At 40.8% G+C, this 21,914-nt stretch overlaps 4 protein-coding genes across 9 annotated transcripts; 2 read left to right on the top strand and 2 right to left on the bottom strand.

Moving 5' to 3' along the window:
• Positions 1 to 598: 598 nt before the first annotated feature.
• Positions 599 to 5,252, bottom strand: LOC306897692 (regulator of G-protein signaling 5). The gene is made up of 5 exons (XM_079462655.1): positions 2,125 to 5,252; positions 1,978 to 2,043; positions 1,852 to 1,904; positions 1,605 to 1,768; positions 599 to 992 (listed from the first exon to the last, which is right to left on the bottom strand). The coding sequence occupies exons 1-5, from the start codon at positions 2,166 to 2,168 to the stop codon at positions 825 to 827; spliced, it is 495 nt and encodes a 164-aa protein (XP_079318781.1). The 5' UTR covers positions 2,169 to 5,252; the 3' UTR covers positions 599 to 824.
• slc25a23a (solute carrier family 25 member 23a) lies at positions 3,215 to 11,470 on the top strand. 2 transcript variants are annotated; one of them, XM_079462618.1, is made up of 11 exons: positions 3,215 to 3,719; positions 6,980 to 7,103; positions 7,329 to 7,416; positions 7,495 to 7,606; positions 7,682 to 7,840; positions 8,792 to 8,944; positions 9,111 to 9,224; positions 9,359 to 9,526; positions 9,609 to 9,759; positions 9,845 to 10,005; positions 10,274 to 11,470. In XM_079462618.1, exons 1-11 carry the CDS (start codon positions 3,540 to 3,542, stop codon positions 10,439 to 10,441), a joined length of 1,578 nt encoding a protein of 525 aa, XP_079318744.1. In that variant the 5' UTR covers positions 3,215 to 3,539; the 3' UTR covers positions 10,442 to 11,470. The 2 variants fall into 2 exon arrangements, with proteins under 2 accessions (XP_079318744.1, XP_079318745.1); XM_079462619.1 differs by lacking the exon at positions 10,274 to 11,470 and having other exon boundaries at positions 3,437 to 3,719; positions 9,845 to 10,180.
• A 994-nt stretch (positions 11,471 to 12,464) lies between these two features.
• khsrp (KH-type splicing regulatory protein) lies at positions 12,465 to 18,100 on the top strand. Of its 5 annotated transcripts, none has more exons than XM_079462608.1 (18): positions 12,465 to 12,804; positions 13,671 to 13,776; positions 13,850 to 13,903; positions 13,992 to 14,028; positions 14,146 to 14,204; positions 14,310 to 14,381; positions 14,478 to 14,535; positions 14,608 to 14,773; positions 14,863 to 14,961; positions 15,198 to 15,296; positions 15,414 to 15,516; positions 15,593 to 15,714; positions 16,032 to 16,322; positions 16,394 to 16,503; positions 16,622 to 16,695; positions 16,789 to 16,995; positions 17,079 to 17,251; positions 17,372 to 18,100. In XM_079462608.1, the coding sequence occupies exons 1-18, from the start codon at positions 12,700 to 12,702 to the stop codon at positions 17,378 to 17,380; spliced, it is 1,944 nt and encodes a 647-aa protein (XP_079318734.1). In that variant the 5' UTR covers positions 12,465 to 12,699; the 3' UTR covers positions 17,381 to 18,100. The 5 variants fall into 5 exon arrangements, with proteins under 5 accessions (XP_079318734.1, XP_079318735.1, XP_079318736.1 ...); XM_079462610.1 differs by having other exon boundaries at positions 12,789 to 13,121; XM_079462611.1 differs by lacking the exon at positions 12,465 to 12,804 and adding an exon at positions 12,929 to 12,993.
• Positions 18,101 to 18,601: 501 nt separating this feature from the next.
• r3hcc1l (R3H domain and coiled-coil containing 1-like) lies at positions 18,602 to 21,840 on the bottom strand. The gene is made up of 8 exons (XM_079462642.1): positions 21,775 to 21,840; positions 20,848 to 21,312; positions 19,818 to 19,999; positions 19,668 to 19,738; positions 19,497 to 19,592; positions 19,289 to 19,429; positions 19,116 to 19,179; positions 18,602 to 19,041 (listed from the first exon to the last, which is right to left on the bottom strand). Exons 2-7 carry the CDS (start codon positions 21,304 to 21,306, stop codon positions 19,127 to 19,129), a joined length of 1,002 nt encoding a protein of 333 aa, XP_079318768.1. The 5' UTR covers positions 21,307 to 21,312; positions 21,775 to 21,840; the 3' UTR covers positions 18,602 to 19,041; positions 19,116 to 19,126.
• Between the last annotated feature and the right edge of the window lie 74 nt (positions 21,841 to 21,914).

Raw genomic sequence — 21,914 nt, forward strand, 5'->3', positions numbered from 1 at the left:
ACCATTGTGTGATATTAGCGGAATCTCTTTGTGTCCTTGTGAATTGCAACCAACAGCTCACTCCACCCCCCCCCCCTTCATGTGCACAAATGTGCACCAAAACAGAAAATTTCCTTTCTGACATTAAAGTTTTTGTTGATCACCACTAAGCTGAAGAGTGAGTCTGTGTTTAAGTCGAGGTCAGGCAATGAGGAATTGACCACAACACTCAAACAAAAGACTAAAGTACTGAAAGCCATCATATGACAAGGCTGGGGCCTTAAAGAACTATCAAGGCCTAACAAACGCATGGCAAGCAGTTTGGGAAAATGCCAACATACTGAACAGTAGCCTTGCACTCAACCCAACCATCATGCAACTGGGATCAGATCTTTCCGGGATCAGATCAATCTTATTATTGCAAGGATTTGTGTAAATTCCCTAAAGGTCTTCAAATTATCGTCAAGGACGCAGTGGCTGCTTTTGATTGGTTGAAAGTCATGAATCCCCTCCTACTTTCCTTTTCTATGTTCAGCCATTCAGATTTCAGTGTGACCTTCATATACCAGACATGTTAGGCTCTTGTAACATTTCCACTGAAAGCACTCGTGTCTCTTTTGAAACAAGATATTTTTTTAATGATCACTTTTGAAGATAAGAAGTTCTGAACAGTTCTCATACATGCAACAATAATGTGTTCTATTGTCAATAAAGCACATTCCTAACATTTACATGAACACAACTACATCAGACCTGTCTGTGATCCGCACATATTGATAATGTAAGTAATGAAACACATTTTTAACCGAATGAAAAGTTGGTTTATGACCGGTCGGGTCTCACGGTCACAGAGCTTTGAGAGGGTGCTGGCTGCAAGTGGACCGCAGGAAACGTGGGAATGAATCTTTAGCCATGAGAGAGAAGATTCTGTGCTGAGCTTCATTAAACGTCTCGGCTGTGGGTGTCTCCATCAGGTCCATTAACAGATCGTGGGTCTCACTGTCCAGATTCACCTGAGAAACACCCGTAAGGCGTCAAAGGAAGGCCATTTAGATTACATGATAAATTGTCAAATTCATTATTAAAATTGAAATTGTATAGTAAAGTATAGTATTTAGTTCAGGTAATAAATAAAATAACTAAGAAATAAATATAATAATATATAATAATCGCAGACAAAATTTATTCACTAGAAACTTTTTGTTGGAATTCATTCATATAAATTTTCCACATGGTGTATTTTTCCAAATATTTTTGTGCAGTTAATCCCTTAAAAGCTGTTTTGTTCAATTTAAAGCAAATATTGTATAAATATGCCCCCAGCCATCACTTATATTATATTACATTATAATATATTATATATTATTACACTGTTGTATATCATTTTGTTGTAATACCAGAAAAAATACTGTATTACAGTTATTATTTTGTAATATTATTAATCTGAATTAACAATCTAATGAGGATCCGCAAAAGAAAATGTCTGATCGTATTTGGTGAAAATTGAGCAAAATTTTTATTTATGCAAAATATGTGTGTCTTTGGGGGTTGACTATCAATCTAAATACAATGTTTCTGTGAGATGTGTAGGGACTGTATGTCCAGCAGAGATCTACACGTCTCACCTCACGAGGAGCATCGTGGTTGATGAACTGGTCATAGATGTTCTGGGCTTTGGCTGACAGTTTAGACGCGGATGAGTTCTTGTAATCTTCACATGCCACCCAGAACTCCAGGTTCTCCTCGCTGAACTCTGAACGCAGGAACCAGCGGAAAGCTTGAATGCCCACTGAAGAGAGCCAGACAAAGATGATGCTACAGCGCGCTTCTATGTACAGATATCACTGCATTTAGAAGGGAAGAACGTCTTACTTTTGCTATAAAGCAAAGTCTCCAGATCTTGCGGCGGCTTTTCTTCAGTTCCCCTGAGGTGGAAAATATGTTTTTATATTGTTGAGCTATTTCTGTTGTAATAAACTGTAACATGACCATGTTTACCTGTGCTTATGAACCCACTCCTGCTTTTCAGCCAGGTGAGTCAGTTTGACTTTCATTCCCTTTGCCCTGAAACACACACACAAATCATCACACAAATGCAAATCTGTTACAGCTCCAATCTGTTTTACTACAAACATTCGAACTCACTTTTCCAGGCATGAGGACGGGAGGCCGGAGAGACCCTTACACATGACACGGAGCGAAGATGGATTCTAAAGAGAAGACTAGAAGACACACTAGATGTATCCAGCACGGTTTGTTTCACTCCGCCTGTGTCCTGTTCTTAAATAGTCAAATTAATCTGAACCTGAGATCATCACAGATCACACGCACACATGACTTTCAACAGATGTAGCCGTGTACGGTGTTTACTGTCTGTGATGTGAGAGCAGGGTGTGTGAACAGCGGATCTCTTGTACGTGTTTCACCTGCTTGTTTGTGTCTGAAATGATGACTGAAGGCAGCAGGTGTGTAGCAGGTTATCTGTGTTTTTATCTGAACGTGGTATTCAGACGCTAACAAATGAACCCGTGTTGGATAAAAAGGTTGATATATTCTTTTGCGTTATACAGATGAGAAAACCGCGTGTTGAATGACATGAGGGTGAATAAATAATGACAGAACATTTTTTCCTCTCTTTAGTTTGGCTTTAGCTTTAAGATATTGTACCTCATTTGTATAAAGTGCCATACAGTGTTTTTTCTCTTCCTCCCTGTTTTTCTAAGGTCAGTCACATGTTTCTCTTGATCAGTGTGTTGAATGTTGACCATTCTCTGTGCTTTAGATAAGAGTTAAGATTTCATGAAAACAGTAGGCCTATCTCTCTTCAGCTGAGCAGATCAAACTGAACAAAACCGCCCCCCCCCCCTCTAACCCTATAGAATTCTTTATAGAATATTATATTAAGCATCTCTAAAGGCAAGAGAAACCATTATAGAAATAATCATTAAAATGGAAAATGCACTGATTTTAAGGAAACTATAATGGTGTCTGTGCTGAGTTCAATTGGCGGATGCTTGGACACATCACCATTAAATCCAACTGGAATCAGACCTTAACACGCGAACTTTGTAATGGTTTAAATGTTATCAGCTGATGGTTCATAATGGTTTTGTAATGGAAACCAGAATTTGTAAGTGCACATGCACTTTTGGAAGGAGGAAGCCCTGAAGGCGGTGTTTGTTGTAACGTGAAACCGCTGTTGTATCACCGAGCCGCAGATCTCGACTCGCGTTTCACGCGCGCCCGACGCGCACGCTTGCTTTGACGCATTCCGCGCACGCGTTCGATCTGTGCGGCATTTTCAGCTCAGTTTGAGATTGCTTTCCGATGTGGAAAAGTAGCGCGTGAATTTCTGGAAAGCGTCGTTCTAAACGCACAACCGGGCTTCCTGGTTCTCGCGGCGATACGCACGCAGCTGTTTAAAACAATCTGGAAAGTGGACGCGAGGGGCGTTATTTCGTCAAAAGCTCCTATTTAGGACACGTTAGAAACGCCCGGTCCGTGGGGGTTATAGTGCCCATGTCTCTCGGTGTGTGAGTGTGCGGCGCGCGGACATCGCTATGGGTAAACGCGGCTGGATCCGGGCGCGCTGTCAGGACACCGGGGTCGATCCCGAGCGCGAGCGGCTCTGGGCAGAGCTCTTTGACCAGCTGGACCTGAACAAGGACGGACGGATCGACGTGAACGAGCTGCGCGTCGGACTCGCCGGCCGGGGGATGTCGTCGAGCTCGGTGGAGGAGGTAGGGAGGAAACCCAACACCTGCATTCGTAACGAAAGGGTTGTTTATTTATAGCCCCTTGACCGGGGGTAAACTAGTCGTGAATAAACAAGGGTCTTGAGACGTCACGATCATACTGTCAGATGCAAATATAACCTGCAACCCAGATCACGTGATCGCGAACAGAACAACCTTCTTCAAATGACGATTCGTTCGTCCTTTGTTAAATGTTATTCCATGCGACAAAACCTCAACCAATCAAAAGTTATATGATGTTAATAAACAATTATGAGCGGATTTTTAACCAATAAGATTTTGGTATGGGCGTGGCTACTCATTAATCAAAACTGAAACTTGCCCTGGAAACTTATGACAGTTCAATAATGTCAGATGTGATATGGCTTTTGTTTGTTTGTATGAAATACATCATAAAAATGTTAAAATGCTCAGCTATACAATCCACGCACAACTTAAAAACATACTGCAATATACGCTTGTGTTAGTAAACTGCTGTGTATAGTACTGTGGTTTTGAACCTGACATAAGTAGTATTTCCTACACTTTACTAACAGTGTTCTGTAGTATTTTCTATAAATACTATACATTTTTATCAATATTTCTGACTATGGTAGATATTAAAGTATACTACAGTAGACATATAGGAAATTATACTACAAATAATAAGTATACTAAACTGTACAACCGTTTTTTGTTATTATCAAATAGTATAATAGTAGTGATTTATAAGATACACTTTATTTCACTATAGGAAACTCAAAAGTGTACCATCGTGTTTTTATAAATATTGCTGCCTATAGTAAATTTGAAAGTATACTGCAGTATTTTACCATAGTTTTGTAGTTATTATCAAAGGGTATAGTAGTAGTGATTTCTAAGATAAACTACAGCTTACTATAGTAAACGCTAAAACATATCATAGTATATTTTATAAGTATTTTTGCCTATAGTAAAGTTTAAAGTGTACTACAGTAGTTAATACAGTTTTGTAGTTATTACCAAATAGTATAATAGTAGTGTTTTCTATAGTATAGCACTTACACACTGAAGTGTACTATAATATCTTTTTCATGTGGGAATCCCGTAGGTTTTCAGCTTTGTTTTGAGCCTGAAACTCAAGCTTTAAATCATCTAATCTGACATCACACATATTGTAAGCAATAAATAAATACTTTAAAGCGGCATTGCCATGTTAAGGAGTCCACAGAATGAGTCTCAGATTAGACAGATGAGCCATTTGTGAAAGGATAAGCCATTATGCAACACTCAAATCCAGGGCAATATTTTAAAGCATTATGAATAAAATAAGGGCTTGGGTTAAGGAACAGAGATAAGAGAACCAATGGAGCCGTTTATGAGCGCTGTAGCTATTGATCTCAAGGTCGGAGGGAGAGAAACAGTTTTGCTCACCCGCCGGTATCAGATTGACATCACAGGGTCTGCATCTGCCATTTCCTCAGAATTTCCAAAATGTCTACACCCGCTTCACCAGAGGGATATATGTTTTTCTTGATCTGTTGGTGTATGCATGTGCATGTTTTGCATGGGTTGATAAGAGTTTTGATAGATTGGGAAAGTCAGACAATCAGTTTACGGAGTGTGTAAAAGGTCAGCTTCTTGAAGTCGGTCCATGTGAATGGAGCTCACATAAATAAACTACGAACACATGGGTATTTTGTGGCCGTCTGCCCACAGAGGAATCACACTTAGCCAGTTAAACATGACAAATAGCTGGCATATTTTCTCTTGAAACAACCAGAGGTGTTTTTAGCATGATTTTACCCACAAACCCAGCAGGGAATGTGTGCATGTTTGTCTGCTCTAAACATTGGAACGACTGCATGACACACATTGCGTAAGTCACCTGAGGTGAAATTGTTCACAGCTTCGCATTCTTCTCATATTAAAACACCAGAATATAAAATTCAGCACGAACCCAGAACTACAGCAGGATGTCTGGAGATCTTCGTGTGCTTAAAGCTCAACACAAGCAAGTTTAGACATGATGGAACGACCAATGAGCTTTTAGTATTTTTAAGTAACGAAAGCCCCACCCTGAAAAAAACATGTTGTGACTGACGCCGTCTAAGGGACTCCTGAAAAATAATGAAACATGGGATGTTTCATTCACAAACATGATGATCTCACATTGTCTCGTAATGTAATATAAATCTATAATATAGCTGCTGTCCTTCTGAAACCTTGTATCTCCATGTTTCGTGATTTTTTTTGCCATAAATCATTATTATTAGTCACCCTCTATGTTTGTAACTGGTTTTGCAAAATCTAACCAATAAAAAGTATAAAAAAGTGCTTGTCAAAAAAGTACTGTTTTTTCCAGTTCTTGAAATACCGCAAATTTGGACATACAAGGTTTCAGAAGGACAGTGACGATACATCATAATATACATAATGAATGTTTTAGGTTTATTCAGCTATCAACACCTTGCGTATTGATGAAAACATTTATTATAAATGATTTTTGACACATGTATAGAATGCTTATAACCAGTCAGATTTTGCCCCCCATTGACTACCATAGTAAAAAAAAAATTCTGTTGAACACAAAAGAAGACATTTTGAAGAATGTAGGACAGCAAACAGTTCCGGTGCACTTTTTACTGCCATTGTTTTTTGTCCTACTATGGGAATCAATGGTGGGCAAAATCTGTTTGGTTATAAACATTCTTCCAAATATCTTTCTCTTGCCAGAACAACAAAATGTATACAGATTTTAAATTATATTTGGAACAACTTAAAATTTTGGGTCAAGTTTCCCTTCAAATTTGATAGTGAAATTTGCATCGGTCCCAATGCCTCTTTTCTTTTTGTGTGAGCTCATCAATCTCTTTTCCTTGTTGTATATACAGTTTCTACTTTAAGAAATGCAAAAGTGAATGTTGGAGCTCTTGGTGTCTGATTTTTGTGGGTTGGCTGTGGGCTTTGCATGGTTTTAATGTGCTTCTTTCCCTCATTTGCATCTTTCCTCCTCCCATCCTACCTTTCCTAATGATTCCCGGCATCTCTCTCTCTCTCTCTCTCTCTCTCTCTCTCTCTCTCTCTCTCTCTCTCTCTCTCTCTCTCTCTCTCTCTCTCTCTCTCTCTCTCTCACACTCTCTCTCTCTCTCTCTCTCACTCTCTCTCTCTCTCTCTCTCTCTCTCACACTCTCTCTCTCTCTCTCTCTCTCTCTCTCTCTCTCTCACTCTCTCTCTCTCTCTCTCTCTCTCTCTCTCTCTCTCTCTGTATGCCCTATATTCAGCAGGTTGTACTAGCCGGAGACATAAACCAAGATGGTCAGCTGGACTTTGGCGAGTTCACAGAGTTTCTGCGTTCACAGGAGAAACGCCTCAAACTCATGTTTCGTAGTTTGGACTGCAACAATGACGGTTAGTGTCTGTTCTAACCGTTCAAAATGTTCTATATATTTTGTATTTATATTAAATGATTTAGTATATTGAGTATATTAAGTTACTGCTTTACACTACAGCTTGACCTTAGTTCACTCTTAGCGTTCAGTATAACTATCATCTATAAGCATCGATATTAATATAATATTATTCAATGATAGAAATACAATACACAGTGTGGTTGTGTATCTGTTTGATTTGTAGGTAAAATAGATGTTGGGGAGATCCAGCAGTCACTGCATAATCTTGGAGTGAAGGTCACATTGGAACAGGCGGCCAAAATATTGGAGAGGTGTGTGTGTTTGATGCGTGTGTATTTATATCACACTATAATTTACATCTGCATTATACCACACGTGTGTTTTTACAGTATGGATAAAGATCGATCCATGACCGTCGATTGGACAGAGTGGCGAGATCACTTCCTATTTAATCCTATGCACAACATGGAAGAGATCGCGCAATACTGGAAACACTCTGTGGTACGAATCACGTGCTAAACCATGAAACTAACTATCGTAGAAATGAACTAAAACGGCTTTGTGTTGTGAGTGTAGATGTTGGACATCGGCGAGCTTTTAACTGTTCCAGACGAGTTCTCAGAGAAGGAGAAGCGGTCTGGGTTTGTTTGGAGACAGCTGATGGCCGGGGCCGTTGCTGGATCTGTTTCCAGAACAGGAACAGCACCGCTGGACAGACTCAAGGTGTTTTTACAGGTGAGACAGTGCTGGTCTGATAGCAGCTCTTTACAGTGTTATGTCTCACTGAGCAGTACAGCTGATGTTCCTGAAAGTCAGGTTCACAGTCTGGCACAGACGAATTGAGACTGTGGATTTATCTTATATAGGCTATAGACAATCGATCTTGTCAAATGAATATTGAAACCGACAAATAAAGAAAAGGTTTTTGTCTACACTAAAGCTGGTTATGTGACATACCCGGGTAAGTTTAAGGGTAGGTTAGCTTCGGAACAACTTATTAAGCTTTTGGATCTCATTACTCTTCTTACTAACTAGGTCATGTTTGATGATTCTTAAAGGGCAGTTGTGGTGTAATGATTAGAGAGATCTGTAGCCCAAAGGTTGCCCGTTCGATTCCCAGTCTGGGAGGCCTGATTCCCAGGATAAGTTTAATTATAGGTTATCACCTATGGCATAGTGTGCAGTATAGCATAGCATAATGTTTACAGATTTAACTTTTGCAAATAAAGCTGATGCAATAACTGTTTTGTCGGCAACAACATAAACAAACCTGGCCTAAACTTTAGCCCTCAGCAAAGGATCTATAACTGTTAAATCGTTTTTATTTAATTTAATACAGTGAATATACAATATAAATATTAATATTTATATAGATTGAATATGAAATACATTGTTATATTTGAACCAAATACAGACCTTAAGTAAATGTATGGCCAGGCGTTTCTCCAATTAAACAATCTTGTACAGGTGATCAACAGCACACTGACCCTTAGTGGCCAAATGAGACATAGCAAGTAAACGCACTGCTGTCAGTTATTTGTGAATATATTTTTTGGTTTTATAAAAATCCAGAATTTTATTAAACTTTTATTTTTAGAAATCCTGATAATTTAAATAAAACATACAAATTAATTTGTTGCAAACTGTGAAACTTCAGTGACTGAATGTGTTTGGTTGTGTGTGCAGGTACATGGGCAGCGTTCTGATAAGGGTAGCGTGTGGCGTGGTCTTCGGGCGATGGTGAAAGAGGGCGGTGTGACAGCCCTGTGGAGAGGAAACGGCATTAATGTACTCAAGATTGCTCCAGAAACAGCCATCAAATTCCTTGCTTATGAGCAGGTACATCTCTTTCTCTCTCTCTCTCTCTCTCTCTCTCTCTCTCTCTCTCTCTCTCTCTCTCCATGCACTTTACCATACAAGATGACCCAAGATTACAGTAACTCAAGGATAAACATTGTAAAAGCCTCATATATAAATTTACATCTCTGCTTTGTCCTCTGTTAAGATTAAAAGGTTAATGAGAGGCAGTAAAGAAGTAGGAACTCTGAAAGTTCATGAAAGGTTCGTCGCTGGATCACTGGCTGGAGCGATTGCTCAGACTGTTATATATCCTATGGAGGTATATACATACACAAGATAATTTGTTTGTATTCTGAATACTCACTGTCATAGATTAATTCACCTACATTATCAAATTGGCTTAGCGTTACCAGTTGTTTTTAGTTTAAAGGAAAAGCCTTTCTTTTATTCTAGGTGCTGAAAACGCGTCTCACTTTGCGTAAAACAGGACAGTATTCAAGCGTCGCAGACTGCGCGAAGCAGATCCTGGAGAAAGAGGGCGCTCGGGCGTTTTATAAAGGATATCTACCCAACTTGCTTGGCATCATCCCCTACGCGGGCATAGACCTGGCAGTCTACGAGGTGTGTGTTTGTATGAATGTGCATTGAGAATAATTCCTGTAAAGGTTCTCCATCACGCTGTATTTCTCTCTCTTTCTCTCAGACGCTGAAAAACGCCTGGTTACAGAAGCACACGGATGGGACAGCCGACCCTGGCGTTCTGGTGCTTGTGGGTTGTGGAACTGTGTCCAGTACCTGCGGACAGCTGGCATCCTACCCGCTCGCCCTCATACGAACACGCATGCAGGCTCAGGGTGAGAGAAGATCTATACAAGATGAATTTGCAGAAATGCGCTCGGTGTTAGTTAATGCGGTTCTCTCTGTTTCTTTCTATGTCAGCGTCGATGAAGGGTGGTCCTCAGATGTCCATGTTGACTCTGTTCAGGAGTATAGTCGCTCAGGAGGGTTTGGTGGGACTCTACCGAGGCATCGCTCCGAACTTTATGAAAGTCATACCTGCAGTCAGCATTTCCTACGTGGTCTACGAGCACATGAGGAAAGTACTGGGAGTTGGAACCTGAAATACAGACTATACGTGTACAAAAACAAAAAACAAAAAACATATTTTTATCCCTGAAAAATGGACAAGGATTATAGAACTTCTTTATTTAAGATTTATCAGACTGCACTGAAAGTTTGAGGTGCATTTACCACAAAAAAGGAACTCTGGCTGAGTATTTAAAACTGAGATATGCCATGAGGTGCTTACCTGAATCATTCCCGAATCACTTAGATTCATGATGCTTTGTTTGTGTTGTTGGTCAACAGGGCCCTGATATTCAGGTATACAGGGTAGGCTACACCCCTGGACGCGGTAAAATGAACGCTGTGTGTGTGAGTTTGTGTGAGCATGTGCTGTACTGTATCGTATGTGCGTTTAACCCCCATGCACACACCACTGAACAATCCAATGATCTGTTTGATATGAGGGAATGAACAAAAAACTAATTTGTTTGCTTCCCCTTCCTTCAAAGTGACTGTGAGATTGAAACACTTTAAATGACCTCAGTAATGCTGTTTGATGAAATGACCGGACCTCTCCAAATCCACATCTCACAGGGTCTTATTTAGGAAGTTTATGCAAAACAAACTTCTATAAAACATTAGCAAACCACTTTTATTAGTTTCTGTTCGTGTCTAATAAGGCGTAATGACAATAGTATTATGAAGAACACATTTCTGTGGATTTTAAGTGTGCATCCATGCATGCTTCTTTGCAAATATTTCCTACAATTGCTTGCACTGTGAAAGAAAAGTTTGTGACGGTTCTCTTTGGACCTTTTTCAGGTAAAGAGGTGTTGTGGAGTTTTCGATGCATTTCAATTCACATGCAAGTACAATCGGTGTGTAAGCATTGATATTACCATGATATCATTTTATGATCCAATAATAGTATACAGTCTTACTACATACTCAAAAGTGTGATTTCTAGGTCATGATTTCTTTTCAACCAGAAGTTGAAAAAAACTTGTAAGTTTTAAGGACAATGTGATATAACTTTTAAGTTCAGATAGCCTGTCCGGACATGTTACGATACAATAAGAATTGTCATTTCAGCCTTTCTGACTAAAATGTGAATAACAAAGTCATGCTTTTGTGTTGTTTAAACCCCATTGAATCACCTGATGAATGCATATTTGATGGTTTGCCTTTTTTTAAACCAACAGTTTTTACTTTACTATACAGCTGTGTCACGTGATATTAGAATATTTTGAGTGCAGGATGACGTCATTCATTTTTTGTTTCCCTTGCTCTTGTTCTCCATCCTGCAGAATTGCCCCAAATTGTTAATAAAATTGGCCAACTTGCTCAAGTGGTTCTGTACACACACACTACTGTTTTTAATGTAAACGAAATCTATATAAACATGATCTGTTCAGTGTTTTTTCTTTAAACACAACCCACAGCCTTGTATTGAATGCATGCAGAAGAATGTGTTTAGAATAAATTATTAAATGAAACTGTACTTTATTGACTTTCTTTATTAACAGAATTCATGCCATGAAGCTACCCGTCTGTCTCTGTAGCGTAAAAAACGCCAACAATGCGAAACCAAAAGAACAAGAATTCATGTGTTTTTGTAATATTTTCAAAGTCTTATTTACTTTTGCCAAATTATACATGTGCAGATTTACATATTTATCCACTGGCAAAACTTGGTTTGACCATTTAAACTCAATAGCATTTACAGGGAATGACTTACAAAACCAAATGTACAGTGTTCATGTGAGTTTCAGCTATAATGCACACCACTGTATTTAGTTTGCCCATATTAATATGTAATTTTTGTGTCATCGCATTTAGATAATTATTGATGTGTTTTCGTATGCTTAAGCTTTCTTGAGTAAACTATATTTATCTTGTTTTATTTTTGTTAATCACTCATTTGGTTATCATGATATAGTGCTTTGTACAGCTAGAAGGAGAGACACGTTGCTCTAGGTAAACAATTATTTACATGTAATTAAAATGCGAATTTAATTTTATACTTTATTGTTCTTATTGTCAGTTTAATGTTTTTTTGTTTTTCAGTTTGTATTCAAGTGTGTTAATTGATTCATTATTTATTATAGTTTATACAGTTGTGTTCATCTAAATTTAACCGACAAGGGCCCCCACAATGGTTTGGTTAGGGCCCCCAGACATCTAGGATATGCACCGCAAACAGAACATCCCTATACACCTGCAGTTTGATGATCTTTTCGTGCTGTACGGAAACTGTATGTAACAAACCCATAAAAATGGCAATAAATGCACGGATCAGCATAGTCAACTTAGGTTAAAGGACCTCTAGTCATCTATTTGCTGATTCAAACGTCAATCGTTGTCAATAAGCGTTTCCTTGAACCTCATTGGTCTATTTCATAAGCTCCTGCGCTCTGAATGGCTCTCTCACACGCGGCGACCTGCTTGCTTGTCCATCCCTCCATAAAAACGTCGCTTTTCGTCACAGCTCATTGGGCAATCGGTAAACTCGCGTCCAATGATCACGCACCATCCCTCCCCAGCCGCTCACGGATTGGTCATCTCGTCCGTACCTCATTTCGAACGCCTATAGGAGACGTCCTTTATCGATCACAGGTCTTTTGTCCCTCCCATGCGTTTGTCTCGCTCGTCTTCCCGCGTCTGCGCACCTCCGCCCGGCCTAGACTCCCCGCCGCATCCCGCACGCCTCACACCTCCGCACGGACGACATGTCTGAGTACAGCGCGGTACCGCCGCCCGGGCCCGGAGCGGCTCTAGGAGCTGGTGGACTGAAGAAAGACGCGTTCGCCGACGCAGTGCAGCGCGCTCGGCAGGTGAGTGATTCGCTGTGCTAGTTTGTGGGACAGCGGCGCGTTCAGCGCGCAGGCCGCGGGCACACGAGCCGGCGTGCGTGACGTTTATCCGATAGCGTTTCATATAATTTCACAATCGTGTTATATTTGCATACTAAACTATTTACCGTTGCAGCGCTAGTACAGCGATCGCGTGATCTTTAACACGAGGTACCACACACACACACACCGCGATATTCACACACGGGGTATTTTAAACATACCACGGTAACGTACTTGCCAGCTCCAAACAAACGAAACGTGGACTACACGGACCCTTGTTCAGCATTGTGGTAAAAGTATGATTCTTTTTTTGTAATGGCGGTCTCTTTATGGCACACCAGAGCTTTTCACAAGTCTATGTTTGTCAAATCTAACACGATCGTGGTTATACCGTGATACTTTATGTGTTATGGAAGTCAACTTCTGCAGAACACAAAAGATATTTTGGAGAACGTTGGTAACCAAACAACTAAAGACCCAATTAACTTCCAATGTTTGAACGCAGAACCACTGATATGTTTCTCAAAATATCATCTTTTATGTTCCACTGGCGCAATAAAATCATACCTATATTTTCAAAAACACTCGGGTGATTAAATTTAGTTTTTATGTGAACTTAACTTATTCTGTCATCGACAACAACAATGGTATGTCAAAATAAATAAATTAGTGAAGCGTTCTTGAAACGTCTATTGTGAATATTGTATACACATTATAGTAAAATGATAAAATGCTTTTCTAATATGAAACAACTTGAACTTCGAATCCATCACCATGTCTTTTTAGTTTTTCTGTCTTTGTGTTACATCTCGATTCTCAAAGGTTTCTCTGGTCTTTTATTCTAGATTGCTTTGAAAATCGGCGGTGACGTTTCTGGGCCCCCTATGAGCAATAACGGTGGAGCTGAAGGCTATCCCTTTAGTGCACAGAAGAGATCACTGGAGGACGCAGGTACGGCACGTGGTCTCCCACACGTATGCGTCCCCCTTTCTCGCTTCTGACCCGTTGATGTGTTTTTCCTCAGATCAACCTGAGAGCAAAAAGATGGCGGCTGATAGAGACAGCGCAGCAGCCTTGTGTACGAGTTTTACTTTCTTTCAGCGTCTCAAAAGTGTGTGTGCGTGTGTATTTTTAGAGCAATGATTTGATCCTTGTCTCATTCACAGCTATCGAAGCCCAGCTGGCTGCCCTTTCTCAACAGAGGTAAGTCTGTCATCTGCCGGAACATTCACTGGTATCATAAAAAAATATCAGCGGGAATCTAAGAAGAAGCATTTGGCTGCTTGTAAGTTTAATAATATTCACTTTTTTCTGTCTCAGTGTTCGTCCCTCTGCCATGACGGAAGATTACAGAGTGCCTGATGGAATGGTTGGGCTCAGTAAGTTCGCACTACCCCTGTGAATCACACAAAACCTGTCTTGGACAATCTTTTGCATTTGGCTTCAGTTTCAAGAATGTTCATGTATTACGTATCTGTCTGTAGTTATCGGTCGGGGTGGAGAACAGATCAATAAGATCCAGCAGGACTCAGGCTGTAAAGTTCAGATTGCTCCAGGTAAGTCTCAACGCTTTTGATGTTCAGATTGCCTCTTTTCGAGCTGTTTGGATCTACGAGATGTTTTCTAACGCCCTGGTTATTTGTGTTTTTCAGACAGCTGTGGTCTTCCCGATAGGAGCGTCTCTCTGACCGGTTCACCCGAAGCCATTCAGTATGTTTGTTCTTATTACATGTTAAAAACATCTTAATTGATTGTGTTTTGACATGGGACCTCTCCACGCAGGAAAGCCAAAATGCTATTGGATGACATTGTGTCTCGGGGGCGGGGCACTCCTCCCACCTTCCACGAATCGACCAACGGCAACGGTCACATGCAGGAGATGGTCATTCCTGCTGGAAAAGCAGGTCTCATCATTGGCAAAGGAGGAGAGACCATCAAACAGCTGCAGGTAGAGATGTTTGTGCCGTCAGATTGTTTTGCTCACGAATGTGTCGTCTCTTTAAGTCATGGGTTTGTTCGCCGAATCGCGTGTTTCAGGAACGAGCTGGCGTGAAGATGATTTTAATTCAAGATGCTTCTCAGGGGCCAAATATCGACAAACCGCTGCGCATTATAGGAGATCCTTACAAAGTGCAGGTAGAATTTTGTGTGACTTTTTTTTTTCTTTGTCCCATCAGTTTTTGCTTTTAATTTGACACATGTTACAATGATGGAAATACAGTATTTAACACATAGAGGATCTTGAAAGAGCACACCGCTATAAGTGGTGTGACATCATATCCTGTTGGTCATATTTGCAGGTATACATGAATTTAGCTCATTTAAAGTCATGTCTAATATTAGTGATCAAGTCACACTTTTTTTCTCTCTAGCAAGCACGTGAGATGGTGGAGGAGATCTTGAGAGAGCGGGATCAGCCTGGCTTTGACAGAAATGAGTATGGCTCCCAAATGGGAGGTGAAAGAATGGAGGTGCGTGTGAGAGAGCGGGACCACACTGCTGTGATTTTACTCATTAAAACGACACGCAAGCTTCTCAATATGCAAACCTTTTCTCTGAATGACGACTTCTCATTCTGATTGGGCCAGGTGCCTGTACCGCGTCACTCTGTTGGTGTTGTGATTGGCCGAAGTGGAGAGATGATAAAGAAGATTCAGAATGACGCTGGTGTGAGGATACAGTTTAAACCAGGTCCGTTCAGACTCTTTAGATTTGATTGTCAAACGGGTTTTATTGTGAGGTGTAACTTCAACATTTTTCTCTGTAGATGACGGTACTGGTCCAGATAAGATCGCTACTATAATTGGTCCTCCCGACCGCTGTGAGCACGCCGCCAGTATAATCAATGATCTTCTGCAGAGCATCAGAGTACGAGAGGAAGGAGGAGGGGTAAGACTGAGACATTTAGCGGCTTCTGCATCTTCAAGAGTAGAATAAAATTAAATACAATTTGCCATTTAAAAATTACATTTGTATGCATTCGTCAGATGCTTTGATTCAAAGTTACCTGCAACTGAAAAGGCTTGGCTGATGTTAAAAATGGTTAAATCTAAAAAAAGATGTTGCTTGCTACTACTGTTGCTTTCATTTTGAACCAAACACTGATGAATAAGTTTAGCCAATTGCTATCCAAAGTAGTATCATGTGTTGTAATTTTTATTTTATGTTGACTGCTGTTTTTCTAATAAGTGTGTTCGTTCTCTAAGGGTCCCCCTGGCTCTGGCATGCCTCCGGGTGGTCGTGGTAGAGGGCGCGGTCCAGGCAGCTGGGGTCCACCAGGTGGAGAGATGACGTTTTCTATCCCTGCCCACAAATGTGGACTTGTGATTGGTCGAGGAGGAGAAAACGTAAAAGCCATCAACCAGCAGACCGGTGCGTTCGTAGAGATCTCCCGCCAACCACCGCCCAACGGCGACCCCAACTTCAAATTGTTTACCATTAGGGGGTCGCCTCAACAGATTGATCATGCCAAGCAGCTCATCGAGGACAAAATTGAGGTATGGCATGTTTGGTTGGAGAGGTGTTTGCTGGTTTGAATTTGCTTTAACTGGTCTCTTTCTGTTCTTAGGGACCTCTTTGCCCTGTTGGTCCTGGACCGGGTGGACCAGGTCCTGGTGGACCGATGGGCCCCTACAACCCAAACCCCTACCAGCCGGGACCTCCTGGCGGACTGCAACAGTCAGTTCTGCATTAACTAATGCCAGATTAACTTAAAAAATATTGTTTATTTGGTGAGCTGTTCCTTTAAGGTAAAAAAGGAAAAAGAGAAAATTTATTTTATTGCCTCTTTCTCCAGTGGTGGTCCTCCTGGTGGGCAGTATCCTCAGGGTTGGGGGAACTCATACCAGCAGTGGCAGCCGCATGATCCCAGTAAGCACTTGAATATGTACTACTACTATTAACATTATGGGTTTTGAGTTGGTTTGCTGCAGATGTGAGAAGTGTATTTCTCTTGCTCTCAAGGTAAAGCGGCGACAGATCCTAACGCAGCCTGGGCGGCTTATTACGCGCAGTACTACCAGCAGCCTGCGGGTGGAGCTATGCCCGGACAGGCTCCCGGGGCCCAGCCGGCTGCACCCGCTTCTGCTGACCAGGGTCAAGCTGCTCCTGGCACAGCTCAGCCCGACTACACCAAGGCCTGGGAAGAGTACTACAAGAAGATGGGGGAAAGTGCGTTTGTGCACAACCACAATACAAACTACATTCATATTTAACTACAGTGACTAAAGCTCGCATCTCTCTCTCGCCATCAGCTGGAGGAGGGGCTGTGCCGGTTGCAGGGGGCGCTCCAGCTGCAGGGGCTGCTGCAGCAGGACAGACCGATTACAGTGCTGCATGGGCTGAGTACTACAGACAGCAGGCTGCTTATTACGGACAGACACCACAGGCCCCGGGACAGCCAGGACCAACGTCGCAGGGCCAGCAGGTATGTAGATACACCCGATCACTAATTATTCTTTAAATGCCAGGCCCCTTAAAGCAAGCTGCACTCTAATTGGTTCCTTTACATGTCCATCAAACATGATTTTTTATCTTTTTTTTTCAGGCTCAGTGAAAGATTCGATGTTGTTGAGTTCACCTCCGTCCTCCGCCCTGGCCTTGCACCTCCGTCTCCTTGCGCTCCTGAAAAAACGACTAAATTTCTCCTTTCTCTTTTTTTCCTCGCTGTGTCCAGCAGCTGCGTGGCTATTTCTGCAGGATCTACAAACGCTGAACTCAAATCAAACTGCTTCATCTCTCTTCCTCACGTTAATGTGACTCATCACCAGGGAAACTCAAATGAATCCTGCTAATTTCTTCACACGAGCGTGCACTTCCTGTTTTGCGTTTCGTTGTTTTTAAAGAATCTTTTTGAGGAAAGGTCCATCAGAGGAACTCTTCAGATGTTATAACTACTGTTCAGAACTCAATGAGTAACTGTTTTTTGCTTTTAGTCCTTTTTGTTTTAAAACATTTGATTGCGCTGGAACATTCCCGTTGTTTAATTTTTTTTAGATTCAGTTAGTGAGGTTTTTTGTATTGTTTGTGATATCAGGTGACACTTCACGTGTGAGGATGCGTTAGCGTGTATGATGATTTTTCTTGTGAGTGTATGTGTAAGTGTTCCGGTACTGAACTCTGAAGGCCTGTTTTTGGCTCCTCACTATTAAAACAAAGGTTTCTGTTGTTTTCACCCCACGTCATTGGAAGTCATGATGTTATATAAAGTATATAAATTGCTTTTTTTTACTGCTTGTTTTTAAAAACTACAGAATAAAACGTTACAGAATCCTCATCAGATCACATTGCTGGTCTTCAGTCTGAAAGTGTTTTTGCATTTTAGTAGTAGCCTACTTGCTACAACTTGTGTATCTAGTCCCCATAGGGGAATTGACTTAGTAAAGCTAGCCATGGAGAAGTGTGAGGCGCTAGATCAAAATACTTGTGAATATTTGCAAACATGGTGTGGTCCATTTTAACAAAGGTGTACTTGGTCTTTAGTAATCTGTGCATCCATAAATTAGTTTTTTTAATCCAAGAATGATATAAAATCCCCGTAGTTCAGGCTGCTCTGAGTTGAGTGGGCGAGAGGGTAAGAAGTGGATGGAGGTGGGGGTTTGAGTTTGCAGTCCTCATTCACTGACGAATAAGGAATATGTTTTTTTAGATCACAGCTGGAGAACACAACAGACCACCTGATAACCATACTTGAACAAACCAGTAAGAAAAAATTCAAACTAAGAGATATTGTCCAACTCCGTACCTGAACAAAATGGGAGCCTTTGAAAAAACATACAATATTGACATCAGAAATTCTAAGTTTTATTCTAGACTGTACTGAATTAAATATTTTAGTATCTTTAGTAACATATCACCCCAAAATACAAATATAGTTAACCATTGCTGGAATGGTGACACAATCAAACATCTTTCCAGATTTTTATCAAAGGCTGAACATAATTGATAATAGTAATTCTTGGTGAATCTTAATAGTCTTTAATCCTTAAAATGAGAACATCACAGATATTTTTAGTATGTTCTTCAGGTGAGATGAGATTCAATCAAAGTCTGTATGCAAAAGGAACCTCAAGAGAAAAATTATACTATTAGAAAAGTCTCATGTTCCTGTCTTTGGTTGGGTCCGTTTGGGTTAGGCAGTAGTCCTGATTTACTCAACTCCTCCTGGGGGGGGGGGGTTGTTTCTGACGTCAGCCCAGAAAGATCTCAGCACAGAATCTATAGCAGACAAACATAAAAATGTACCTAGTAATACTTCATAAAACCAGGTTGCAAATGGAATGAATACACACCTGTGTTATGTTCACTGGCCCTCCCAGGCATCTTCACGCTGTTTAGCAGCCAAACGCTTTTGGTCTGATTACAAAACAGCATATTGTCAGTGCATCTCACACATTTCTCTCAAGCCTTTTTCTTGATCTATCACAACAACTCAAATCCAAGTTGATCATGTATGATTTGTCACCTCTTGCTTCCCGTAGTTTGTTTCTCTCTGCTTCTCGCTCTTCTCTAGGCTGGTTGCTCTTCACACCTAAAGCACCGATCACAAGCCGGCGAGCTAGAGCAGCGCTGGTCTGAGGCCGCTCTTTAGCTGGGAGAAGATAATCTTCAGAGAGAGAGAGAGGTTCAGGTTTAAAAAGGAACGAAACAGACGGTGAGAGAGAGATACGTACCTGAGCAGCTGCGAGCTTTGGCTTTGGTAGCATTTGATGATTTGGACAGAGGTCTGATCTTCATCATGGGGTTCTTCATCCTCAAAGCATCACGAGCTGCACAAACACACTCAGAATGACATCAGTGTTCAACTTACTCAAAAACATTCACCACATCTGTATCCCACTGACCTGCGATAGGACTGGAGAACAAGCCCAGAGCGTGTGAATCATCGATCCATTTAATATCAAACCCTTTCTGCCTGCAAACACACACACAATTAATACAAACACTTGCTTGTGAAAGAAATATGTTTGTGTTGTGAAATCAGATTCACAGACTGGAAAGAGCTGAAGGATCTGATCATGTCCTCCGTCTTGAACTCGGGTGGGAAATCGTAAATCTCTATGATGTGTGACAGCTCCTCGTCCCGGAGCTCCACCTCTTCCTCCTCCTCCCTAGGCGACCAGTTATAGTAGTCGAAACGAGGGTCCTGTATAGAGTTCTTCTCCTTTAGCGACATCTGTGACAGGAAAGAGAAAACACACCACACGTGATAGGAAACCTCCTTTCGACACGCACAGAATGTATTATGTCAATGTTTGGGTGAGTTTGTTATTTTTAGGTAAGGTGTCCCTTTAAATTGTATTATGACAATAAATAGTTTTTAAAGAGTCAGTGCACCTATGAATGAAAACTATGTATTTCTCGCCCCAGTGTCTTAAGAACACCAAAATGATTGAATGATAATGGAATGTAGAAATTATTTAAACCAGAAGCTCAGTAAAAAGCAATCTATTCCACACAATAAGAGTGACTAGTGACCACTGCTTTGAAGCAAAATAATATGTTGTGGAATATAACATTAAGCTCTCAGACGCCTTTAAATAGTGCAGGGGTTGCATGGATTAATTGTATGGATACTGTAATGGTGCTCGTATGTCTTTTTTTAATGTGACTGCTGCAATCTCCATTCACTTTCATTGTTTGGAAAACGAGGTTATACAGCAGATAGAAAGTTATGTAGGTTTGGAAGCAGGGGCCATATTCGCAAAAATGTTCGGAAGACAAAAAACACAATTTACTAAGGAGTTTGTAAAAAAAGTGCAATTCTGTTTGTCTCATGAAATCGCCAAAAAATATTTGTGAATGGTTAAGCTCAATTTAATTGATCAAATTGCCCTTTTTATTAAAAATTACATTTAAAAATGTTTTGTGAATCTGACCCCCGATGAGATGGAATAAATGATGACACACTTTTAATTTTTTGCAGTATCTCTTTAATGCACACTCATGTACAAGGTCAATGTAATGGGTTTACCAGGATAACGTGGTTTAGTACGACGGGTTGTTCAACTCTTCAGCTCTTACCTCCTCCATTAAATGAGGGTCAAGACAGTCACCATCATCATTAAACAAAGAATCCCAGTTTTCTTCTGTATCCTCCTCCTTCTGGATCGCTTCATCTTCCGCTGTATTGTCATCATTACTCGTGTTCACGTGTGTTTCTGGTGTTATGTGATCTTTGGACTCCTCTGAATTTTCTGTTGTGATGTTTAGATGGTCTGTATCCCCCTCTTTCAACCCAGCATCACAGTTCTCCTGTCTTTCCTCTCCGTTCGGGGTCTCTACCGCTTTGCCTTTGTTCTTCTTGCTCTTTCGGGCCTTGTCAGTGTAACGAGGCCTGGGTTTCGATTTTTTCTCCTTGGGGTCCACTACGTCAGCCTGGCGTTTCTTGGGTGCGTAGATTTCCATGGTGGGCTTTTTGGTCCGGAGTGCGGCGGTAGTTTTGGACCCCTCTTCGGGAAGGGCTGCTTCAACCGACTCCATAGTGATCTGTTTCAGAAGTGAGAGTTGCTATGAAAAGATACTATGCTGGGAATATTATACTACCTTAGCGGATCTCAAATAACAATGCTATTTCTAGTAGTAGGCTAGTTTGCCTTTCAAATGTTATACATACTTTTTTAATAGTATGCAGCAGTTAACGAACATTAATCGAGTGTAATAAACACACCCGACAGTACTATTGGGTACTTTATCTTGCTGAACGATTCTCTTTTAATGTTTTTTTTACAATTTTGCGATTATCAGAACTGGTCAATATAAGCACATTCCCAGAATGCATCACAACCACTGAACCGAACATAAATCCTCTTCAAAACCACAAAGTGTTCCATTAATATAAACAACAAATGTCGTAAACCTGTACAAATCTATAAATCTAGCACGTTGATCTGTAAATTCCGCGTCAAGCGAATGTATAAAGAAAATAAGTCGGAGTCCATTTTTACTTACATCTATTTTCCAGTTCGCCGAAACGTTGAAACCATTACCGGATGTTTGGGGACGAAAAGGCGACGTGACGTCGCTACGCTGTTAGGCTTTGTGGGTAATGTAGTACATTGTAGACTAACCATCGTCTGTGGCGTTTACAA

The sequence above is a fragment of the Barbatula barbatula genome (genome assembly GCF_947034865.1).
Source record: "Barbatula barbatula genome assembly, chromosome: 8".
NCBI classification, from domain to species: domain Eukaryota; kingdom Metazoa; phylum Chordata; class Actinopteri; order Cypriniformes; family Nemacheilidae; genus Barbatula; species Barbatula barbatula.